The sequence below is a fragment of the Triturus cristatus genome, chromosome 10, assembly GCF_964204655.1.
Source record: "Triturus cristatus chromosome 10, aTriCri1.1, whole genome shotgun sequence".
In the NCBI taxonomy this organism is placed as follows: domain Eukaryota; kingdom Metazoa; phylum Chordata; class Amphibia; order Caudata; family Salamandridae; genus Triturus; species Triturus cristatus.
The window spans coordinates 461994387-462015296 of NC_140593.1; the positions used below are offsets into that span (position 1 = coordinate 461994387).

The 20910-nt window shown below is 43.5% G+C and overlaps 1 protein-coding gene across 9 annotated transcripts in view; it reads left to right on the forward strand.

The window, feature by feature from the left end:
* The window catches only part of CREM (cAMP responsive element modulator), an 848590-nt gene that overhangs the window by 428663 nt on the left and 399017 nt on the right, over window positions 1-20910 (forward strand). For 5 of the 9 annotated variants that reach the window (XM_085631873.1, XM_085631878.1, XM_085631881.1 and 2 more), the window contains one exon: window positions 1995-2092. The exons of the other annotated variants lie outside the window; for them this stretch is intronic. In XM_085631873.1, coding sequence (XP_085487999.1) covers window positions 1995-2092 — 98 coding nt within the window. The remainder of the gene's footprint in view (window positions 1-1994; window positions 2093-20910) is intronic. 9 annotated transcript variants of the gene reach the window in all.

A 20910-nucleotide genomic window follows, 5' to 3' on the forward strand; every position in this document is an offset into this window, starting at 1 on the left:
GGATGCCTAGTCACAATAAGGGCTACAACCCTCTCACTGAGAGCGAGGAGCTCAGGGATGTTTTTGTACTAAGAGAGGTATACTAAAAATGCCAGATTGAGTAGCTCAGGGTGGTGAAGGCAGCAGAGCAGGTGAAAGTGATGGTTAAAACTAACTACAGGATTCATAAAAACTTTATTATGGTGACCATGGGCTAGGTTAAAAAACAACGTGGCACTGAGGGGTTGATTACACCCGCTTTTGTGTCACGAAAAGGTCCACATGTTTCAGTCTATGACCCAGAAGGTGTTGAGGCTTTCTTCAGGACCTATAAGTGTTGCTTCCATGACGGTTAAGTTCTCAACTAGGCAACAAATGTGCATAGAGCCATGGGTTCCATTTTATGTTTTGACCTTTTTCATCAATTTCTTAATATTCTTTGTTGGGGCAGGGTCCTGTTCCTTGTTGGATCCATTGGAAGAATTCCATTGCTAGCTTATGCCAGGGGCCCTGCTGGTCTGCTTGGGCTTGGTACTCATTATTCTAGTTGGCTGTCTACTCTTTTTCGCCGGTGGTGACTTTAGCTCATGACTACGTGAGAGTTCTATTATTTCCAATGGCGTGTTTAATACACAAAGTGCCTGCTTAGTATTACTTATACTTGATGTTGTTGAGGCTGTATCTCCTCAGTGGCTTCCACAATTGCACTACACAGAGCCTCATTAGCTGCACTCTTAGTCGCAGCCATTCTTTCTTGCACATTCAATCTCGCTATTGATTAAGCCCATTGTATCAATAACATAATCAGTTATATAATGTTTGTAGCTTTACAGTTTTTTCCAGCAGAGCCTTGGGCTAATTTCCGTTTGCCCATGTTCGAATTATCCAAGCCCAGTCACTTTAATTTGGTTTTTTTGTTACAAAAGAAAGGCAAATCATACCGGGATTCTCGTAAGTCCTGGGATTCCTCAGGTCAAGAAGGGTGGCCTGACCTGGACTTGTTCAGGTGCAGACTGGCCCGGTCTTGGCCTGGTCTTCACCAGGGTGCAGCTTGCACGCGTCCCATGCAGCGAGACGCTCCGCACGCTTATAGGCGCGTGGATGCAGCAGGGCTTGCTGAGGGATGCAGTTCCACTCCAGCAGTGTCTCTCCTGGCCAAGGATTTCGGCAGAAATACGGCCAAAGTCAGCCCCAGTGCAGCAGGACACCCCCAGCACTTATGAGCGTGTTCCTTATGGCAGGGCCTAATGGGGGTTGTGGTCCTACCCCAGCAGTGTCTCTCGCGGGCAAGGATGCGGGCAGAAATGCGGCCAAAGTCAATTTTGTGTATTTTAGGGTAAATGATTTGCAAAATAAAGATGCAATTTTAGCCTATATAACATCTAAACAATGTCTAACTAGGGCACATGGCATGTGGGCATGCCAATATTTGCATGCTTTAGCACATTAAAACCCAAACAATTGGTTTTACCAATGCTTGTTCAATTTAAACGTACCTCGTGGGGGTGCGCATACACACTCCAGAGCAGGCACACATTGCATACCATACCTATGCATTTGCAGTACATGGGCATAAACTAAATATTAATATAGCCATAGAATGTATTGGTTATGCCACTAGCAGGTCGGGATTCCCGCAGGTTGAATTGGAAAAGGACCAACAAACTAAAATTAATAGAATCACCAGAAAAGTTTCTTTATCCTTATCGGGCTGATGGTGGGAAAAACTACGGCCTTACAACCCTGCCTGGAGGCACTACCCCTAATGCTGAAGCCCCACCACAAGACACTTGAGGAATGGGGTATGGTGGTGGGGTGGGGAGGGGTCAGTGTGATTTCCTTGGGATTTCACTATGTTAATGTTCTTGTGTATTTGAAAACCAATAAAAACATGTATTACATAAAAGTTTATCTTTTTCAGGGATAATCATTGTATAGTAATAAGCAGATTAGAGGATATCTAAATATAAATGCATCAAAAGGAATATTACATTTTAGAAATTTAAATTTTGCAGGTAGCAACAATTGCAGAACCTGATGAGTCCACAGATACAACAGATGTTGTGACTAATTCTCAAAAGCGCAGAGAGATTGTTTCAAGAAGACCTTATCGGTGAGATCAAAAGAAGGGGTAACACTATTGCTTTATAGAGGAAAATTGTTCACCAAAAATTATTGCATTCTTTCTTGAAAATAAAATTGAGTATGCTTCAAAATACATCTTGAAGAAAGCTAAAATGTTCATAGTCTCAGGGATGTGGAAAGAATAGTGATTGGTAAAAAGTCTCCCCCATAACACACAGTGTCAAACTCAAATCTGATTTACCTCCTCCATGTTTTATATAAAGTTACCGGGGTCTAATACCGATTCATCCACCAAGTCTTACACACTCCATCAATAATGTACAATTGTGATATGGTTTATGCACATAATATAATGCAACCCTTATTAATATAAATCAGTTTCATGCAAAGGTAAAAGAGATGTTACTAATACAGACGCCTAAATCAGATACTGAAGCCAAGCACTGAATTGTCTCTCAAACATAACAAACCATCAAATAGATTTTAAGTATGACTTCTGTGGGGGTTGGATAATATTTACTTTTCCATGCTTGAAGATAAGTAACCTCAGTACTTTGTTGCTCACAGCTTTCCAGGAATCAGCAACTCTAGGCCTGTTCACAGGCAAGTGCAACCTAGACCCCCTCTAAATCTGGAGAGTGTCTGTCTATTTGCCAACCAGCATTCCTTGGTTCCTTCATTAGTTTCCAGACATTCCTCCTCTCTGTCTGCAGTACTTTTTTAATGGTTCCTCAGCTGTTGCCCCCAACTATCCAGCTAGTTTCCAGCATTGCAAGCCAGCAAGTCTAACATGTCTTTTTCCTTTCTGTCTCCCACTGTTTAAACCAATGTTAGCCATAATTCATATGAAGTTTTGGAATAGCCTTTTATTTAATATCACAATGTACGTTATTTCCCCTTTTCATTTATGTGCCCATCGAGAGAGGGGTACATGGGAAATCTTTTGTATTCTACAAATATCCCACTCTGCCACAATTACTGTTACCCAATTTATTTATAGTTGGGGGAACCGTTATGTTGTCTATCATTATATTTGCTGTGATATTGATACACAAAATCTCTAACATGAAACAACATTTTCTACTTATTTTTTGGCTCTAAAATACCCCTCCTGCCACGAGTTCCATAGAAAGTCATAAACGTCCTGGCCCAATTGATCCTACTTGTCTCAGATTGGGCATGAAGAGTATGGCATCCAGAACTCCGAGGTGTGAGTATCTGTCATCCGATAAGGCTGTCCTTCCGGGAGGGATCTGCTGTCACAGCAACACGGCAGGGTTCTGCACCGGAGTCTCAGCATTCTCCACCTTCATGCTTGGAGATTAAGCTGCAACAGCTGAGCACATTTGACCTTCTTCCACAGGTGGCTGATGTAATTTTGGCAACCAGGTGTCCCTAAACTAAATCTGTTCACACCTGTGGTTGAGACATATTTGTGGGTTGATGCAGCGTGAGAAAGACAGACCCTCTCCATGTTCTGTTGTTTGCTCTCGCCCTTGCCAGACAAGACTTTGATTTGTGCACAGTTAAAAGGTACTTCGGGGTCGTACAGTTTCCAGATCAGCCCTCGTTAATTAAATCACCTGTTGTGATGCATTTAATGCAGCTCACAGAGAAAGAAGCATCTTGATGAATGTGTGACTACAGAAGAGATCCCGCTCCAGTGAGACCAGTGGAGCTTTAATACCTAACCTATACGGCTTATTCCAAAAGACTGGTTGTAATAAAACTTATTATTGCCTTTTGAACTTACAAAGAAGGTGTGCCGACTGCAGTGGGGTCCTGGTTTACCCTGGTGAATGTCAGAGATCCCTTATTCGGATATCAAAGGAGTCGAAACATGTTGTTAGAAAGGACGACTGAGGTGTATCTTAACACATCCGACTGATTTCTTTAACCCAGACCAGTGTACTCTTGAAAAAAAGGTATCTCCTTCTGGGTTTACGCTGACGTAGCTTAAGCTGAATATCTCTCACCTATTTAGGACCATTGATTTGGATTTCCCACATCCTGAGGTTGAGAACACCTTGGTTGTAATATCCTACCAAGGTGGGGTGAAATTGCCTAAGATGAAGCATGCCACATTGATGTGGGTGAGGCTTTTCCATCTAATATCTTTGATATTGTCTCTTTAGGACAAGGGCACTCTCCCAGTAGGTAAAGCATGTTTATCTCTATTGTATCCTTTGTGGTTGCTCAAATATATGTGCGAAAGATAGGGTGGAATTTTATATCCTCTTTCTTTCTGCTTGTGGTGTACACTTAGATGGGTCATTTCGGACCATTGAAGTTCACCTATCAACGAAAGTGGTCTACTGTGTGGTTCCTGGAAGGAATTTCACAACTCATTAATGGTAGTGCAACAGCTTCAGAATAAAGCTAATTAGCCTAACCTGGCTATAAACTGTATATAAAGTTATATTTCCCAAATTGTTGAAAAAAAATCTGACTTTAGCAATGAATTGTATTTTTAAAAACAGTAAAAGTTCTTAAACTTTTTCTGTAGATGTTTTCTCCAGTATAATTCAGAAATAGTCATTTATTCTGCTTAACAGTATTCCCGACGGGAACAGAAAAACCCAATACTGTGAAAATAGGTTTTGGTGATTAATTCGCTGTAGGCACACTAACATTAACTTTGACATGTACCACTTCTAGGCGCTATGCATCCTACTTTATGGGTAAAAAGGTAATTTTAGGGGGGGCTTATTTAGCATATAGAAGCAGGTTTTTCATCCTGTTAATGAGTTTATTTTTACATGTCCGCTGTAAACATGAGAACCTTCAGGCGGCAGGGGACCAGCTCTCCGAGGAGGCCTGTGACATGTTTTCAGGGTCACAAAGTGGATAGCACAATATGGTGCTTCAGTACACAGGTAACATTTAATTTTACATGCTGTATGTGTAGTTGTTGCAACATGTACAATGGTCTTCTGGTAAATAAGTAAATATGCTAAATGCGGGTTTAAGCCAAGTGCAATTTTGTTTTTGGGGGTCAGAGAATATACACTGGGCACTGGATAGCAGTGTCCAGTATTAAAGTAAAAAATTATCAGCAGGTGAGTTCCAAAAAAATGAAAAACTCGGGTGTCCGCCCAAGAAGGGGTTACTTTGCAACATGGGCTGTAGGACATCCTGCATCTTTGTTGTCCCAAGTGCAACATTGCATATGGTGCCACTTCAGCAATGTCTTGAGGGTCAATGGCCTCAGTGGAAAAAAATATTGAAACAACAAGCTTCAGCTCGTCATAACAGCAAAGAAGTCTCTTTTGTTTTGATTCAAGAAGTGCAATCTTCTACAAGGCATGCCTTCCCAGCAGGATCTTCCTGTGCAGACTGTAGTCGCAGTCCCATCCCTGCCTGGCGGTGAGCTCTTTTAGGAAATCTTTTGGTGCAAAGTCTGAAGTCGCAACGGGAGAATCACAGTTATATCAACTATTTAGATCTCAGATCAGTCCAGCTAGCTCTCAATGCTTTCCTTCCATCTTTGACAATGAAGAGCGTTCTCATTCAAACAGACAAGACCACGATGATGCAGTGCCTAAACAAACAAAAAAGGAACAAGATCGAAACCCTTCTGCCTGCTGGCACAGCAAATCTGTTTGTTGGTTCCAGTCAGAGGTCTGACATTAAAGGCAAGCCATCTCCCAAGAGCACAAAATTAACAAGTAGGCTTCATCAGTGAGGTTTTACAAAAAAAAAGGAAAAGTGAGTTTTAAACTATGCAAGCCATCTCTAAATAACAAAATGCCAAGATTTTGCGTCCCGGAGGTGGGAGCAAGGCTTGCTGTACAATGCCCTTTCGATAACTGCTCAACATCATTACTATATTCCTTACCGCATATTCCACTGATCCCTGAAGTCATCTTGAAGCTTCGGCAACAATGCAACAGTGATTCTGATTGCTTCTAAATGGCACAGGCAGTGATGGTTCTCGGATCTTCTACAGATGTCAGTAAAGCCGAACAAGAGGTTGCCATGCAAACTGAACCACCTGACCAGATTGCATGATCCGTGGTGTCACCTAAAAAGAACCTCTTATTCATTCAAATGGAATAGATAATGTTTGATGTTGGGAACGTTGAGTATGCCGAAGAACGGGGACATGGAGGAGGTAGCAGTGAGGATGCGGCAGCAAGGAGGACACGGCGAGGAAGTTGCGGCGGGTACTGGCCACAGCTGTAGGAACTGTTCATGCGACTTGCTCTGCCATTTTGCCGCTCAGCCATCCTGCTGCTGCCGCCTGGGGGGTGGTGAGCCTCAACATCAAAAGGAATTGTAGGGCTCCCCCTTGCTTCTAAACGCCAGGTGGCTTTTTGTTGGAGTGCCAGTCGGCGCTGTTGGCAGCAGCACAATCTGACTTGCCTCGAGGCAGGAAAGTCGTTTAAAGCTGCACACTGGGCCTCGGTGGTCGGCCCTTTCTGCCTTTGTTGTATTTCGGCCACTACCTGGAGTCTCAGAGATGTACCCCCGTAGACGCCCACAAATGCCCCAGATATAAGGTTGCGGTCCCAGCTGGGGACTTTACAGCAGGTAGCGGGCAGTTTTCCAGCCTCTTCTGTTTGGAGTGTGAAACGAGAAACAACAGGTAAGTGACGAGGGCGGTGAGGGGGGGGGTCGAAGCAGGCCTGAAGTATTTGGTTTACATTGGAGTCTGCAAAGACTATGGCTAATAGGGCTATGCAAGTGCCCGGTATTAGTTACGTGGCATAGAGGGATAGGCTTGTCCCTGTGGAGGCGGCCTGGCTAGGTCCAGGTGCGGCTTGTGGTGACTTTTGCCTGCCCGGCTCGCTTTACCCAAGTATAGCACATTACAGCCCAGCTGGAATTTTAATATCTAAAACCCAAATTTTATCTTAGAGATACAAAAGAAATACAAAGAGATGTAAAAGAATGGAGGCACAAAGGCAGCCCTAGCCTATTTTCTGCTCCATTTCATTTTTTTACATCTGCCTAGTCAGTGGTCCTGAGCTATTGTGGGGACTTCAGTCTCAAACAATTAGAAGACACTAACAAGAAAGAGGCTCACGCCCCAGTGTGTGAAGTCTTTAAAGTTACCAGAATTAATAATGACTGCAAGAAAACTGTGATCGGGTCACCTGCTTCAGGGTAGGGCCTACGCAAAGACGAAATCAAATCCTCTCTGGAATAAAGATGCCCCTATTACGATGTTTAAAGGAAAAAAACGATATTCAGCTTGCGGGAAAAGGAAAAACGATTGCAAGAAGAGCTGAATGCATTTATATGACTGAACGAAGGGTCTAATGGTAATGCAAATTTACATCCTACCGGTGATGTAAGGGGGAAGAGCTGCCTACATTGCAGAAGGATCCTATAAAGTTTTCAGGGGGTAGATCTAATCTATCCCTCACTAGTTTATCTTCCCATTTGGCCTCCTCAGGTCCCGCTTTATCAGTTTTGTTGACTGTAATTGACAACCCTTGCAGAACTCCTCATGAAGTTCTTCGTCTTTCTACAGTGGTAGATGCTCAGGAAGAGGATTTCGCCTTACCAGATCTGGATATAGATCTTTGTAAGAGATGCGTCTTATAAGACAACAGTAAGACTGTGGAGGCCGTAGGTACTCATCATGCGATGGAACCCACAGGATTTATTCTTTTTAGTTGTACACCTTCAAATAATCTGTCTTTGATATCTCATCTTTCTGTAGCACCTGATCTTGATGTAAGTGGTATACAGTTTTGTCATCCTCCTAATGAAGAGGTAAAAGTGTCCGCTTCCTTGGTGTGGTTAGAAAGGCTTTTATTCTCACTCTTAAAGTTGTTAGAAAAATGTGTTGGTGGTTCTGATTGTGTTCTTAGCAGAAATATTGATAGTAGTCTTGCTAATGTTTCAACCAAGGGACAGATTTATTCCTGAATAGGTCCTCGTTGCTCAAATGTTTTTCGGAGATCGAGAATCTGAAGCTTATCCAAGATAGCGATATTAATTTGGTCTCCTTTTTACCTTCTGAAGCTGGTGTTAAACCAAGGGTAATTTTTTATTCTAAACTTACAGCAAATCTGATATTAACTTTGTCCGAAAGCCTGCAAAGTAGGGGGATCAATGTTATTCCAATTTTAGAAGAGGATGGAATTGTGTGTTGTGGATAAAAGGACTCCGCTCCACTAATCTTCCTCTTTTAGTGGGGAGCCAGTGATTGATTTAAAGAGGATACAAATCCATCTAGATAAACATGGTTGCCAAATGTCTATCAGAGAATCTTCTGCTCTTCCTAGCCTAGGAATTCCCAAAGATGACCCCCTCAAATGGAATTGGTTACGTGATGTATTTTCCAGCGTTTCCCGACTAGTCACTTTCTACGTCCCTCCTATTAGCAATGAGTTAAAAATGATATTCTTGAATGCAGCAGGGATAAAGAATAGTAGGGAGAAGCTGTATTTTTAAGTTCATTAGAGGCACATGTGATTTGCCTCCAGGAGACTTGGTGTGTGGAGGATTTGGTTTGTGATGATTATATTATTTTAGACTGTAAAGCAACACCTTCAAGGAGGGGACATGCAAAGGGAGAGATGGCATGTTTGCTATCCAATAAAATCCAGTGAAACTATGAATGTTATAAAGATTCAAGTAATTTATTTTTGTCCATAACATTCTTTAATTCTGGTACAAACCAGAGAACTCCCCCTCTAATGTTGATAAATATCTATATTCTCCCTGATACCACATATGAAGTCCTCTTAAATGAGGTCTTATATTTAAAAAAGTGTCTGATAAGGAGGTTCCCCCACATATAAATTTGGTTGGGAATTTGAATTGCAAAATATCCAACTCTGCCTTAGATCAACTGCACGAGATAGAAAAGGAGGACGCATTGCAGATACCACCAGCCCTTTTGCCTCCAACAATAAGAACAAACAAGAGAGGAAAAATGTTAGAGGCCCAGCTGGAAACAGTTGACTGGACTGTAGCAAACGGGAGGTTACCTTCTGATTCCCCCGCAGCATATACAGATAAAGCTCCAGGTGGAGCATCAGTTTTGGATTATGTTGTGGTGGGATGTGCTTCCATTTGTTTATTGGGTGAATTAAAGGTCACTGATTCTGCTCTTAGCCACCATAATCTCCTAACCATTTCTGTAAATTTTAATACATCTCCTATTGGTCCTTGGAGGTTTGATGGTCAGTCTGCTAGATTAATAGGAGAACAGGGAGAACTCATTGGGACTTTAGGGCAATTTCAGGCCTCTGAGATACCCTAGAGGCTATCCTAGATAAGTTGCCTGGTTGGTCTGGAAAGAAATCGAAAGTTATAATATTCTTATGCAGCAGTTAGTTAAAGCAGTCAAACAAGTAAATCCAATGGAAAGTTTGGAAGGGATTCCCCATCCCCTTCTCTTGTTAAAGTGTGAAATAAATGCTCTAGTTAAGGAGCAATATTTGGATTATATCCCTGAAAGATATACTAGGGTGTTATTAAAAAGGAGGAGGAGGCGGTTGAAGGCTTGTTTATGAAAAGAGGTGGAGGATAGTTTATGGATAAAAGTTAGAGAAGCAGTACTAAAAGGTCAGACAAGGGCTTTCTGGGCTCTTGTAGCAGAGGGTTGTGTAGCTAGATCCTTCCCTGTTGTTGTTGAGATAGGTTAATTACATCCAGGGTCTCTATGCTGTAAATGAGGGTGCTGTAAAGAAGCTTATAGTAAAGGATGACTCCTCTCTGTATGCTCCGCCATCTGTAAAAGAGATAGAACTAAAAATTAGGGCAATGCGTACTTCGGCGGCGATGGGCCATGATGAAATACCAATTACTGTTATAAAACAAAATTGACCCCTTTGGAGTAAAATCCTCTGCCCGGTTTTTAAATGTTGCGATGAGGGGACCTTAAGCTGCCAGAAAAGTATTGTCAGATAGCCCTACTTGACGCAGTGGGTACAGTCTTTGCTAAATGCTTGCTGACCAAGATAAGTGAATGGGTGGAACATCATAAAATTATTCCTATGGAGCAATCTGGGTTCAGGAGTAAGCATGGAATAAGTTATGAATGAAAAATATGGTGAAGTTAGAGGGGGAAAGGTATACATGGCTTTTATAGTTTTCTCCACAGCATTTGATAAAGTAGATCGTTCTTTGCTGTGAAGTAAGCTTTTAAGTTTGGGTATGCCAGGAACCCTTTTAGCACTAGTTTGTGCCCTCCACACTGATACTTGGTGTAGAGTTCTCCTGGGAAGGGATAAGGGTTTATATCAAGCAATCCTTACTCCAAATGGGTTAAAACAAGGGTGTTTTCTCGCCCCTCTTCTCTTTTCCCCATATATTTCTGACCTCCCCAATATTTTGGTCTGGAGTAAGGATGTTGCCCCGATAGTTGCAGGAAAGCTCATTGTGTGCCTACTTTATGCAGACAACATAATAATTTTTGATTTTTTTTAAAATCTATTTTTATTCATTTTCTCCCAACATCAAACTTCTGGGAATACACATCATAACATTTCAGGTCAGTTCCAAACATTCTATTGACATTAGGTGCTTCAACTAGCCATTTTATGTATAGACTCAATCACCCCTCTAGGTAGTCCAATCATATTCGTCTCCTCTTTCTATGCTCCAGTAATCGCCCCGCGCTTTGGGAAAGGTGTACTACCTATACTCCTTCGGCACCTTTGTCCAGAATCAGACCAATCAATGCATCAATAGATATAGAGGCCAGTCTCATCCCCTAACCCACCACGCCCGATGCCACTGGTGTGTCCTCCTGTAGTATATTAATAAAACTAACCACACTGTACAAACATTACTGTTCATGCTAAAAGAAAAAAGAACATTTTTCCCCCATTCGAATTGGGCGAGTCAATCAGGGTCTGAGTCCCAAGTCTTCACCCCTTGGAACTGTTGGAGACCCACCATGATCCGCTTGCTCAGGGTCTGTCCACCGGCATTTCCAACACAGAGCCTCCATCAGACTCTAAGTCCGGCATCTGGAGAGCCACCACCATTGCCTCCCATGCCTTTGCTGTTTCTAACGCCCTATCATTGTTTGACCTCCTAGCATGCTAGAAACGCACTGTGCTCTCACTCTTTGCCCACTTAAGTAATTCTGCCCTCCAGCGCGCAATACTAGGTCCTCGCCTAGATTTCCAGTGCGTCGTTAGTTCTCTTTTAGCGAGCAACAATCATAGATCCAAGAACTTACTCGTGACCTTTGTCTTAGATGTATGGGGAAATCAATGTAATAAGCACATACCCATCTCCAGTTCAACCTGCCGACCCGTAACCTCACAGAGCGCATCAACCACTTCTTCCCAATATGTTCCCAATCGCGGGCAACTCCAGAGCATGTGAGGAAACTCCGCCCCCACTAAATTGCAACGTGGGCATTGGGCAGTATCCAATCCAAAATCCCTATTAATCTTGGCCGGAGTCAGATACGCTCTATGCAATACAAAGAAATGAATCAGCTGAAACCTAGCGTTGCGCGTGCTCTTCCATGCTCTCTCAACCAACTTAGCCTAATTCGCCTCAGGGATCTCCCTACCCATGTCTGCCTCCCACTGCCGTTGTAATTGGCTCAATGGTTGTATCCCCTCGCTCACCCATCCATCTGTACAGACACGTTATAGCTTTAATAGTCCCTGCTGCCATCAACACATATTGGCACGCCAGTGATGTCTGTGGCTCCGATAACCCTCTGCCCCAGTGACGCTGGATTGCAGACACGAGAGCTGAGTGCATTAGGAAGTCGCCCCTGGGGAGGTCATACCTATCCTGCAGTGCCTGGTAGGGCAACAGCACGCCATCCTCGTACAGGTCTCCCAGCACTTGTACTCCCAGCTCGTCCCACATGGCCAGCGCTGTCCAGTCCCCCCATGTGGAAGGGCAGTACACATACCCAGTGGAATCTCCGGGGCATACGGTTGAGTTATCCCACCTCTAGCTTGGGTCCGATTCCAGCATGGTCGCAACGTCCTCTCTTCATGTGTTAACGACCCAATATGCAATCTTTGGTGAAGTACAATAAAAGACAGTACATGACGCGGGATCCACCGACCCGTTGAACTATCCAGGCCTCTGAATTCTCGCGCCATTGCCTGGGTAAACCAGTGTAGCTGAGCCGCCAAATAATATAGTTAAAAATCAGGAACCGCCCAACCACCCTCAGCCCGGGGTCGCATCATTGTGGTCAAAGCCACCCGCCGCCTGCCGGTCCCCCACAGGAATCCCCCTACCAGCGACCGGAGCGTTTTGAATAAGGAGCTCGGTATCCAAATCGGCAGCGTCCTAAAATAGTATAACAACCGTGGCAGCGCCACCATCTTCAGGAGTGCCACCTGACCCGCTACTGATAATGGCAGCGTGCCCCAAAACTGTAAGCTACCCTTAATCCCTCTCAGAGCCCTGCCTACATTACCATCTAATAGGTTCTCTTGTGTATGATAAACGTTAATACCAAGGTAGGGTAAGCAGCGAGGCTCCCATCGTATACCCTCCACCTGGGCGGGGACCGGCCTTGATACGTCCACAGGGAATAGACAAGTCTTTGTCCAGTTCACCTGCAACCCTGACGCCGCGCCAAATATATGCAGTAATGATGTCTCCCCCTTCAATGCCTCCCCCCGTATCAGCTAAAAACATAAGTAAGTCATCCACGTAAAGTGATATATACTGCATGTCTGTGCGTAGTGCCAGACCAGTGTAATACTTCCCCGACCTGGCTTGTGCGGCCAGCGGTTCTATCGCTAAAGCAAACAGGGGGCAGAGCGGGCAGCCCAGTCGCGTTCGCCGCCCGATCGAACAGGAAGAGGAGATCGTCGCCCCCGTCCTAACCCTGGCCATCGCGGACCTATAGAGCATCTCTGTCCATCCCACGAACGCCGCCCCTAGTCCCATCACTCGCATAACTTGAAACAGGTACGGCCATTTCAGACTGTCAAAAGCCTTCTCAATATCAACCGACAGGACCTTTGCTAATGGCACAGAGCTATGGTCCCCCCTAATATGTGAAGCAAACGTTGCACGTTAGTAGACGTGTTCCGTCGTGGGATAAATCCCGCCTGGTCTAGGTGAACCAGCTGAGACATATACGGGAGGAGTCGAGTCGCAAGAATCCTACTCAGGATCTTATTGTCAGCGGTTAACATTGAAAGTGGGCGGTATGCCGCCTTGTCAGTTGGGTCCCTCCCAGGTTTCGGCAGTGGGATAATAATGGCCTCCCGGGTGGTTGCTGGCAATGTCCCAGACTTCCGCGCTTCCCGAAACAACGCCAATAAACGTGGAGCTAAACAATCAACATATACCGAGTAAATTTATATGGGAAGCCCATCCACCCCCGGTGTTTTGTTACGCGCCATATGCTTAATTGCCCCTCTAATTTCACCCAGCATGATCTCCTGCCCCAACAGATCAGCTTGTTCTTTCTCTAACTGGGGTAATGGCAAATCCAACAAGAACTCCCCAATTGCCGTCCCATCATGCCGTAGTTTGCTGCGGTAGAGGTCCGTATAATAATCCAGAAACAACCCATTAATCCCCCGCTGTGTATATACCAACTCTCCCGTCGGAGCCTTCAGGCCTAATATAGGCGATCCCCGGGGTTTCGGGTTAGCTAACCATGCCAACAACGTGCCCGCTCTATCCCCCTCTGCATGCACCCTTGCCATATAGGATCGGTGATCAAAGCAGCGCAGCCTCTCCACCTGTGTCGCGACCGGCTCTCTAGCGTCCGAAACCTCCCCTTGGGCCCCTGGATTTTCCGGGCAAGCTCTCTCAGCTGTTCACAACCGCTGTTCAGCGGACTCGATTTCATTCAATAATGTCTTCCGCACCCCCACCTTTTTAGTGATACATAGGCCCCGCAGCACCACCTTAAACGCGTCCCACTCCAACGCCACTGTTGACGCTGTACCCTCGTTCTCGCTAAAATAGTGAGTTATGCCTGCCCCAATTTCGTCACGGTAGACAGGGTCCTCGTGCTACATAATAATTTTTGATATTACTCCGAAAGGTAATCTGCAGGCACCTCAACAATTTACTGAGACTCGTTATTTAAAGCCCATTGTATCAAGAAGCAAAGTTATGTGTGTGCATGGGATAAAGAAGCCGAACTACGGTAATTTTGAATTGTCTCTGGGTGGTCAAAAATTGGAAATTGTAAAATTCGATATACTTTTTTTGGGGAAAATAGTATGTGAAAATTTAAGTGAAACAGATCTTATAGAAAATTATATGTCTAAAGCCACCTCCCAGACTAAATGTCTGGTTTCCTTTTATAGGGTCACCGGGCGAAGGCATTTTGCACCTTTATTGGAGGTCTATTGTGCTAAGATTCCTGCCTCTTTGTTATATGGCATGGAATTGATTGACATCTCGAAATGGGGTTTCTTAAATACAATGGAAGGTCGAGCCCTTCAAAGCTTCGCCTCAGTTAATACAGCTTTTTTAGTGATGGCTTTAAGGCTAGAATTTGGACTGAGAAGTACCTTTGTACAGGGCCTTGCAGAGGTAGTGCGTTGATTCCTGAGCTTAGCAAAGAGTGATCATGGTACACTTTTGGTTAAGAAAAGAAATCCTAGAGGGCCCAAAAGAAAAATCCCTATGCTATAGAAATGTTATGGCAGTGGCAAATTTGCTGCAATTAGATCCTTCTCTGATCCTTACTTCAGCGCCACAATTAAAACATACCTTAAATCAAGCCAGTTGGTCCCTGAGTTTTCGTATGGAAAGTGAGGCCTGTATCTTTAAGAGGGGTCACCATTCTACTATTGATTCCTGTTTGATAAGCAAAGCACAGGCTTATATTTTTGGGAATCTTCCACATGGAGTATAGTGCTTTTGGATACTTCTGATACAGAGCATTCTCCATTTGAATCCCCTCCTGGCTAAATGGTACGGTTCATCAGCGATTTGTCACTTGTGCAAAATTGGTTTACAAGATCTTAACCATGTTTTATTTCTCTGCCCTGCTCTTTCATTATGTCGGCAGAATTGTTTGAGGCAGATATGCTTGCAGTTGTCTATCCTTTCAGCTTCAGCACTATTACAGTCACTTTATGTACCACTGAATGAAATGTTTTGTGATAGAATTTGTAGCTTTTTAAGGTGTTTTTTAAATTTGTATTAACCTGGATGCCATAGAGGTTGATAGTGCTCTTGAGCAGGCATTTTGTCCTTCTATACATTAGTTTTTAGAATGTCACTATTTGATGCATTTAAAGTAATTTTGTGTCTTTTTATGGATTAGTGTCAACAGAAAGGTCACAGTCCTATCAGTTGCTAGCAAGCAGTCTGTGAGTCGACTCCCCAGTGATCTACTGTAGCATTACCACAGAGTTCTGATGAACTGCTAGATTGCTAACATTAAGTATTCAGGGCAAAATTGAGGACTCAAAAACAATATTTTTTTAATTGGCACTGTTCAGTTTAAAGACTTTCCTGAGGAACACGTTGAGTTAAATGGACATGATTGCATTAATGCAAACATGAAACCAGCTGGCTCCAAAATTTGAGGGGATGTATGGGTTTTAGTTATTTGAGGCATAATATTTGTAGAGGAGTTAAAATAGTTTAAAAAAAACTTCTCTTACCACATCTGTTTACTCAGGCTACTCATCTTCTCTGTTGCTTAATACCTCCATAATTTTAAAATAATACAATTTTGGTAGATATCAAAGGTTTTTTTCTTTTATATTTAAATGTATTTGAGTAGATTTTGTTTTAGAAGTGCAGAAAGCTATGTACAGACAGATCAAATTAAAATATTTTTTTTTTTTTTTTTTTTTTTTTTAAAGTTTTTATTGAACAATAATTCGATTACAAGCACGGGCCTACAACCACCAGGGCCGACCGCTAAGTAGAGAATGAAATATACAGTTATCAAAGCTGCAGTCGGTTCCCGGGGGTCGGCCCCGTAGTGAGTCCGGATAGTTCTAGAGGCACAGGAGACTTAGATCCAAAAAACACAGAAAACTAAAAGAAAAACAAAAGGCGAGGCATAAAGACAAACGGCGCAGGTCAGGCTTCCTCCGGGGAACTCCAGGTCAGACCATTAAGCAGCACACGAAAGGAAGGAGTACCGGGAGGCTGGGGACGGGGGGGGGGGCCAAGGGAACTGAACGTCCATATGTAGTCATTCCAAAAAGTGCCAGGAACCGTCAAGGGTCAGGGGGACATGGCGATATCGGTGTCCACCAGGGGGGGCGTACAGATACCCCCGCGATATACATTCCATTGCCCCCAGATTCTGCCCCATGTCCCCGGCTTACCACGGGCAACATACACAGTCTTCTCCCTGAACATACACCAGTCCATATTCTCCTTCCATACTGACACGGTGGGCGGCCGCTGGGCACCCCAAAGCTGCGCTATATCTCTCTTGGCAATCATGTTCCCCAGGGCCGCCCACCGAGTCTAGATCAAATTAAAATTAATAGATTTTTGTTTCAGTAGCTACTGGAACCCTCTAAAGGAGGTGCTGTTTGTACATTTAATGTTTTCATTTTACTTTTTCCTCACTTCCTCTTGGCAGTAGTTGCAAGTCCATGCAGAAATGTGCACTAGCTTCTAAAATCAAAATGTCTATCTTTATAACTTATAAACTACTATATTCAAAGATAACAAAAACTAATTTTTTAATAATTAACATTATAAAGTAGACAAAACAATGATGGTACTACTTTCCAACCCAACATAAACTGTCATAAACCAAACAATTTTCACAGATTGGAAATTCTTAGACATTTAATATCAGCACATGGTAAGGAATATTTCTGACTCAACTAAACTCAACTCAAAGAAACGTTATTCGATCCATTTTAAAATACAGATCAAAAAAGTACAAAAAGGAAAAAAAAGAACCATTTTTAAATCCAAGTCAATTTGCACAGTTCCCGTTTAGCTTTTGGCACCAGGCATGTTAAAAAACATTAAAAATTAATTTCACAAATACTAATTACAAATATCCACATTACATTTGAGTTAATAAGGCTAAAACCACTTCATCTACATTCACATGAGATGTATAAAGAGATTAGGCGAACACTGGGTCTATTATGCATATTAAATTGAAATGAATAAGGATGATGGAATAGCAATTTCATCTCTAGTGCCAGGGCGTATACAATACGCTGACTATCTCATAACGATGTCAATCTGTCATTACATCCTTTAAATAGACAATTATTACCATGCACAATACGCCTCCTCACCCCTGTTCAGAGCTGATCTCTAGAGTTTTCCTTCTACTTATGGCAATAAAAAGCTAGCTATAGAAAAACATACAAATGGATCCAAGAGTTTCTTTAAAAAATATAATGCAAGACGGCATTGGTTAAACTTCATTTTCTTTAAAGCGGCTCCAAGCATGAAGGGGGTTCGGTCGCGGCAGTGAATGAAGGACAAAAAATTTCCCTGGGGTGTCGCCATAAGGAGTCTCGTGGCAACTCGGCGCGCTCTGCCCGTGTTGCAAGGTACTCCGATGTGGCATGCAGAGGCGTCTCGCTGAGTAGCCGATTGGAGGCATTGGTCAAGTTCCCTCGCGGTGACGATCTGGAAGGCTTGTAGACGCGCACTTTAGCGCAGGACACGCGTTCACGGTGGCGTGTGTGTCCGAGACTCCGAACTGTGCTCCGGTTCGGGTATGCCGGGAAGCGGTCTTGCGAGGTCCAGACGACTCGCAAGACTCCAGGCAGGACTTGATTGACAAGCACCTGACCGTTCGTCGTTGGGGCTTTTGTAATCCCGTAGGAGGAGTGTCCGCTAGATCACTAGGGGTTATGAGTATGGTAGGCCTCGTACCCGTAACCACCGGAACCAAGTATTGTATAGCGTATGCCCGGCAGGGGCATACATCAGCGCCGATGCCTGACAGGCGTCACACGTTCTTTCATGTACTTGCTTCCCTGAGAAATGGATCCAAAAAGAGAACAATCCCGCGAGTGGTGCACGCGCATTTGCGCCACAGCGAGACATGCGCTTTCAATTATCGCGCCCGTGTCTGGGCTCGATAATTAAAACCATATGGCGGCCGGTGCTCGTAACAGACACCAATAGGCCATGGGCGGAGCAATGCGCCCGCATTTTGTCTATTGCGTGCCGTCTTAGTGAAAAACACGCACACAAAGCCAATAGCATGCCACAAAAGGAAAAGCACACGCTCGTGCGTGTGCCATTCCTAGGTCAGTTTCTCAAACCCCATTTTTACCTACTAAATGTCTCGCGCTGCGCGAGCAGTGTTGCGCACTTCAACGCTAGGCGCGAGACCTAAAAACAGATCCGGCTGCCAAGCATTCTATTGCATCACTCTTAAAGCATGGAATGACCGCCTGCTACACATAAAAGCTCACTTCACATAAAAAATCACTTCTTGAATTCCGCAGGAAGCAAAAGACCTGGTTGTTTGAGATCTCCCACTAGGCCCCAAGTGTGGTTAGACTCAAATCTGCTCAGAACCAGTATACCCTTCTGGGTGATAGTGCGCTCCAAAAATCGACATAACATAGGAACACAGGCCCTGGTAGTAACACTGGACATGGACATCACCTCACACTTTCCCCGATTGATCTCATATCCAGAACACTGGGAGAAAGTATCCAGGAGTGTTATAAGGGTTGGTATTATTTCCTACTGTTTAGGTTATGGTCATTAGGCTGTCGCCTGCATAGAGGAAAGTTTTTACAGTATCTGTGTTAATGGTGATATCGTAAATCCGTGGCGATCTTCTAAGTTCTAGGTTCTAGTGCAAAAGGAATAAGAGTGGGGAGAACGGGAATCCCTGCCTCGTACCCCATCTTATGGGGAAACTGCATTGGTCTGATAACATGACGCTCTCAATAAACTGACGCCCTAGTTCAAACCTGTAAAGCACTTTAAATAAGAATGTCCATTCAAACCGATCAAATGCTTTTTCTGCGTTGAGTGAAATAGCTAGTGCTTTCAATTCAGAGTTCCTAGTGGCCTACAAAAGATGCTCCACCTTATGGGTCCTGAACAAGCACCTGGGAACAACACCTACCTGAGGGAAATGAATCAAGGATATGATAAATATGTCTAGTTTTGTGGCTAATGTTTTGGCTAGAATTTTATTATGTATATTTATGAGCAATTTGGGACTGCAGCTGTCACTGTCTAAAGTATTTTGCCTCTTTCAATAATAGTGGTATGATGGCTTTTTGGGAAAATGCACCAAAAGAGCCTGTGTTTTCTGCCTTCTTGAGGGCCTCATATAGCTGGGGGTTACCTGGGATTTACATGTCTTGCATAATTCACGGGGGATTCATCCTCTCATGGTGACTTGCATGTTGGTAAGTTTGCAATGGCATAGTGTCGTTACTTAAATTTTATTACTGCTTTTTCTGTCCTGGGTTTATTTATTGAGGGCAAACCTTTCAGCTTCCAATTGGCGTTGTAACTGTGGTGTGGAGTCAGCATTTTATTCTGCAGTTAATTTAGAAACGAAGTTGTCGAGGTGTTTCCTCTCAATTAATGATGTATTTTTCTTAAAAGGAATCCTCATTATGAGGCCCCTCTAGAACACCTTGCCCACCATGCAGAGAGTCTGTAATGAGGACTCTGATTGATCATTTGGATGTGTGCATTGAAAAGGCATTTGTAGTTGGAGGTATTCATCTCCCAATACCTCCCCAATGGCGAACTGTGCTGCAGATGGCAAAATATTTGAATCATGCAGGGATCTGCACCCATACTGGTTTTATGTCTAGTTGGAATGGAGTTTGGAGTAAGGGATCCTGGGTGAGGAAGAAATGTATCTGGGAGAATGTACTGTACACTTGTGATTCGAATGTGTAGTCTTCGTCTGTTGGGTAGGACAGGCGGCAAATGTCCACCAAACCATGATCATTTATTACATCCATCAAGAATGCTATATCTGCTGCATTGCATTTATCTAAAGATCCTGTCCTATTGTATATGAGATCTATGGCTATATTCTAGTCTCCTCCAATGATGACTCTTTTATTCCCAAATTCAGTTAATAATCTGAATATTTGCGCTAAGATCGTTGCTTTGCCGTTGTTAGGTGCATAAAGTGGGCCCATAATCAAAGTATGCCCTAATGATTTAAATTGTATTTTTCTCTCAATTGAATTTCATTGTATCCATTACATACAACAACCCAACCACAGCAGACCCCATAAACAGATACGCACTTTCTATATCTTCCATATTCCACAGCATCATTCCTCCCCCCAAGAAACCTGAGCAATATTGTCCTTCTCCCGCAAATAGTCCTCCAATGGTCACCAAATATTTCTAGGTTGAGATGCCTGTGGAAATTCTTCTGCATACAATTCCAAATTGGTGTTACAATACACCATATCTTTCAACCATTGCTAATATTTAGGTACTTTTCTCTTACCCCAATGCATTGCTACTCTGCGTTTAGCTAGTAAAAGCTGTATGGCCATAAACTTGCATACTTACTGTTTAAGTATTTGGACCAATCCCAACAGGCACATATGTGGAGTACTAAGCAACATTTGCGATGTCATAGTTTGCAGAGCCAACACCATTTTCCCCAAAAGTCTTGAACTCGCCTACATGCCTATGCCAGATGCACAAAATCGAATCCTTCTCCCGACATCTCAAACAATTGTCATCTTCTTTCAGCCCATCTCTATACAGTCTCACAGGTGTGTAGTACATTTACTGTGTATATTTGAAGTCGATTATGCATAAGTTACAGTTAGATGTGAGTATCCCTGTCAAGGTACAGCTGTACTCCCAGTCCTCCAATGTTGATGAGGGTCTAGGGAAACATTCTATCTTTCCAACGCTTTGTTAGGTGCCTGGTGTCTTTCCTCAAGGGCTGTATTATGTAGTTGTGTAACCAAGTGACATCGTGTAGGGCTTGTAAGCAGCGTGTGTAGAGCATTTAAT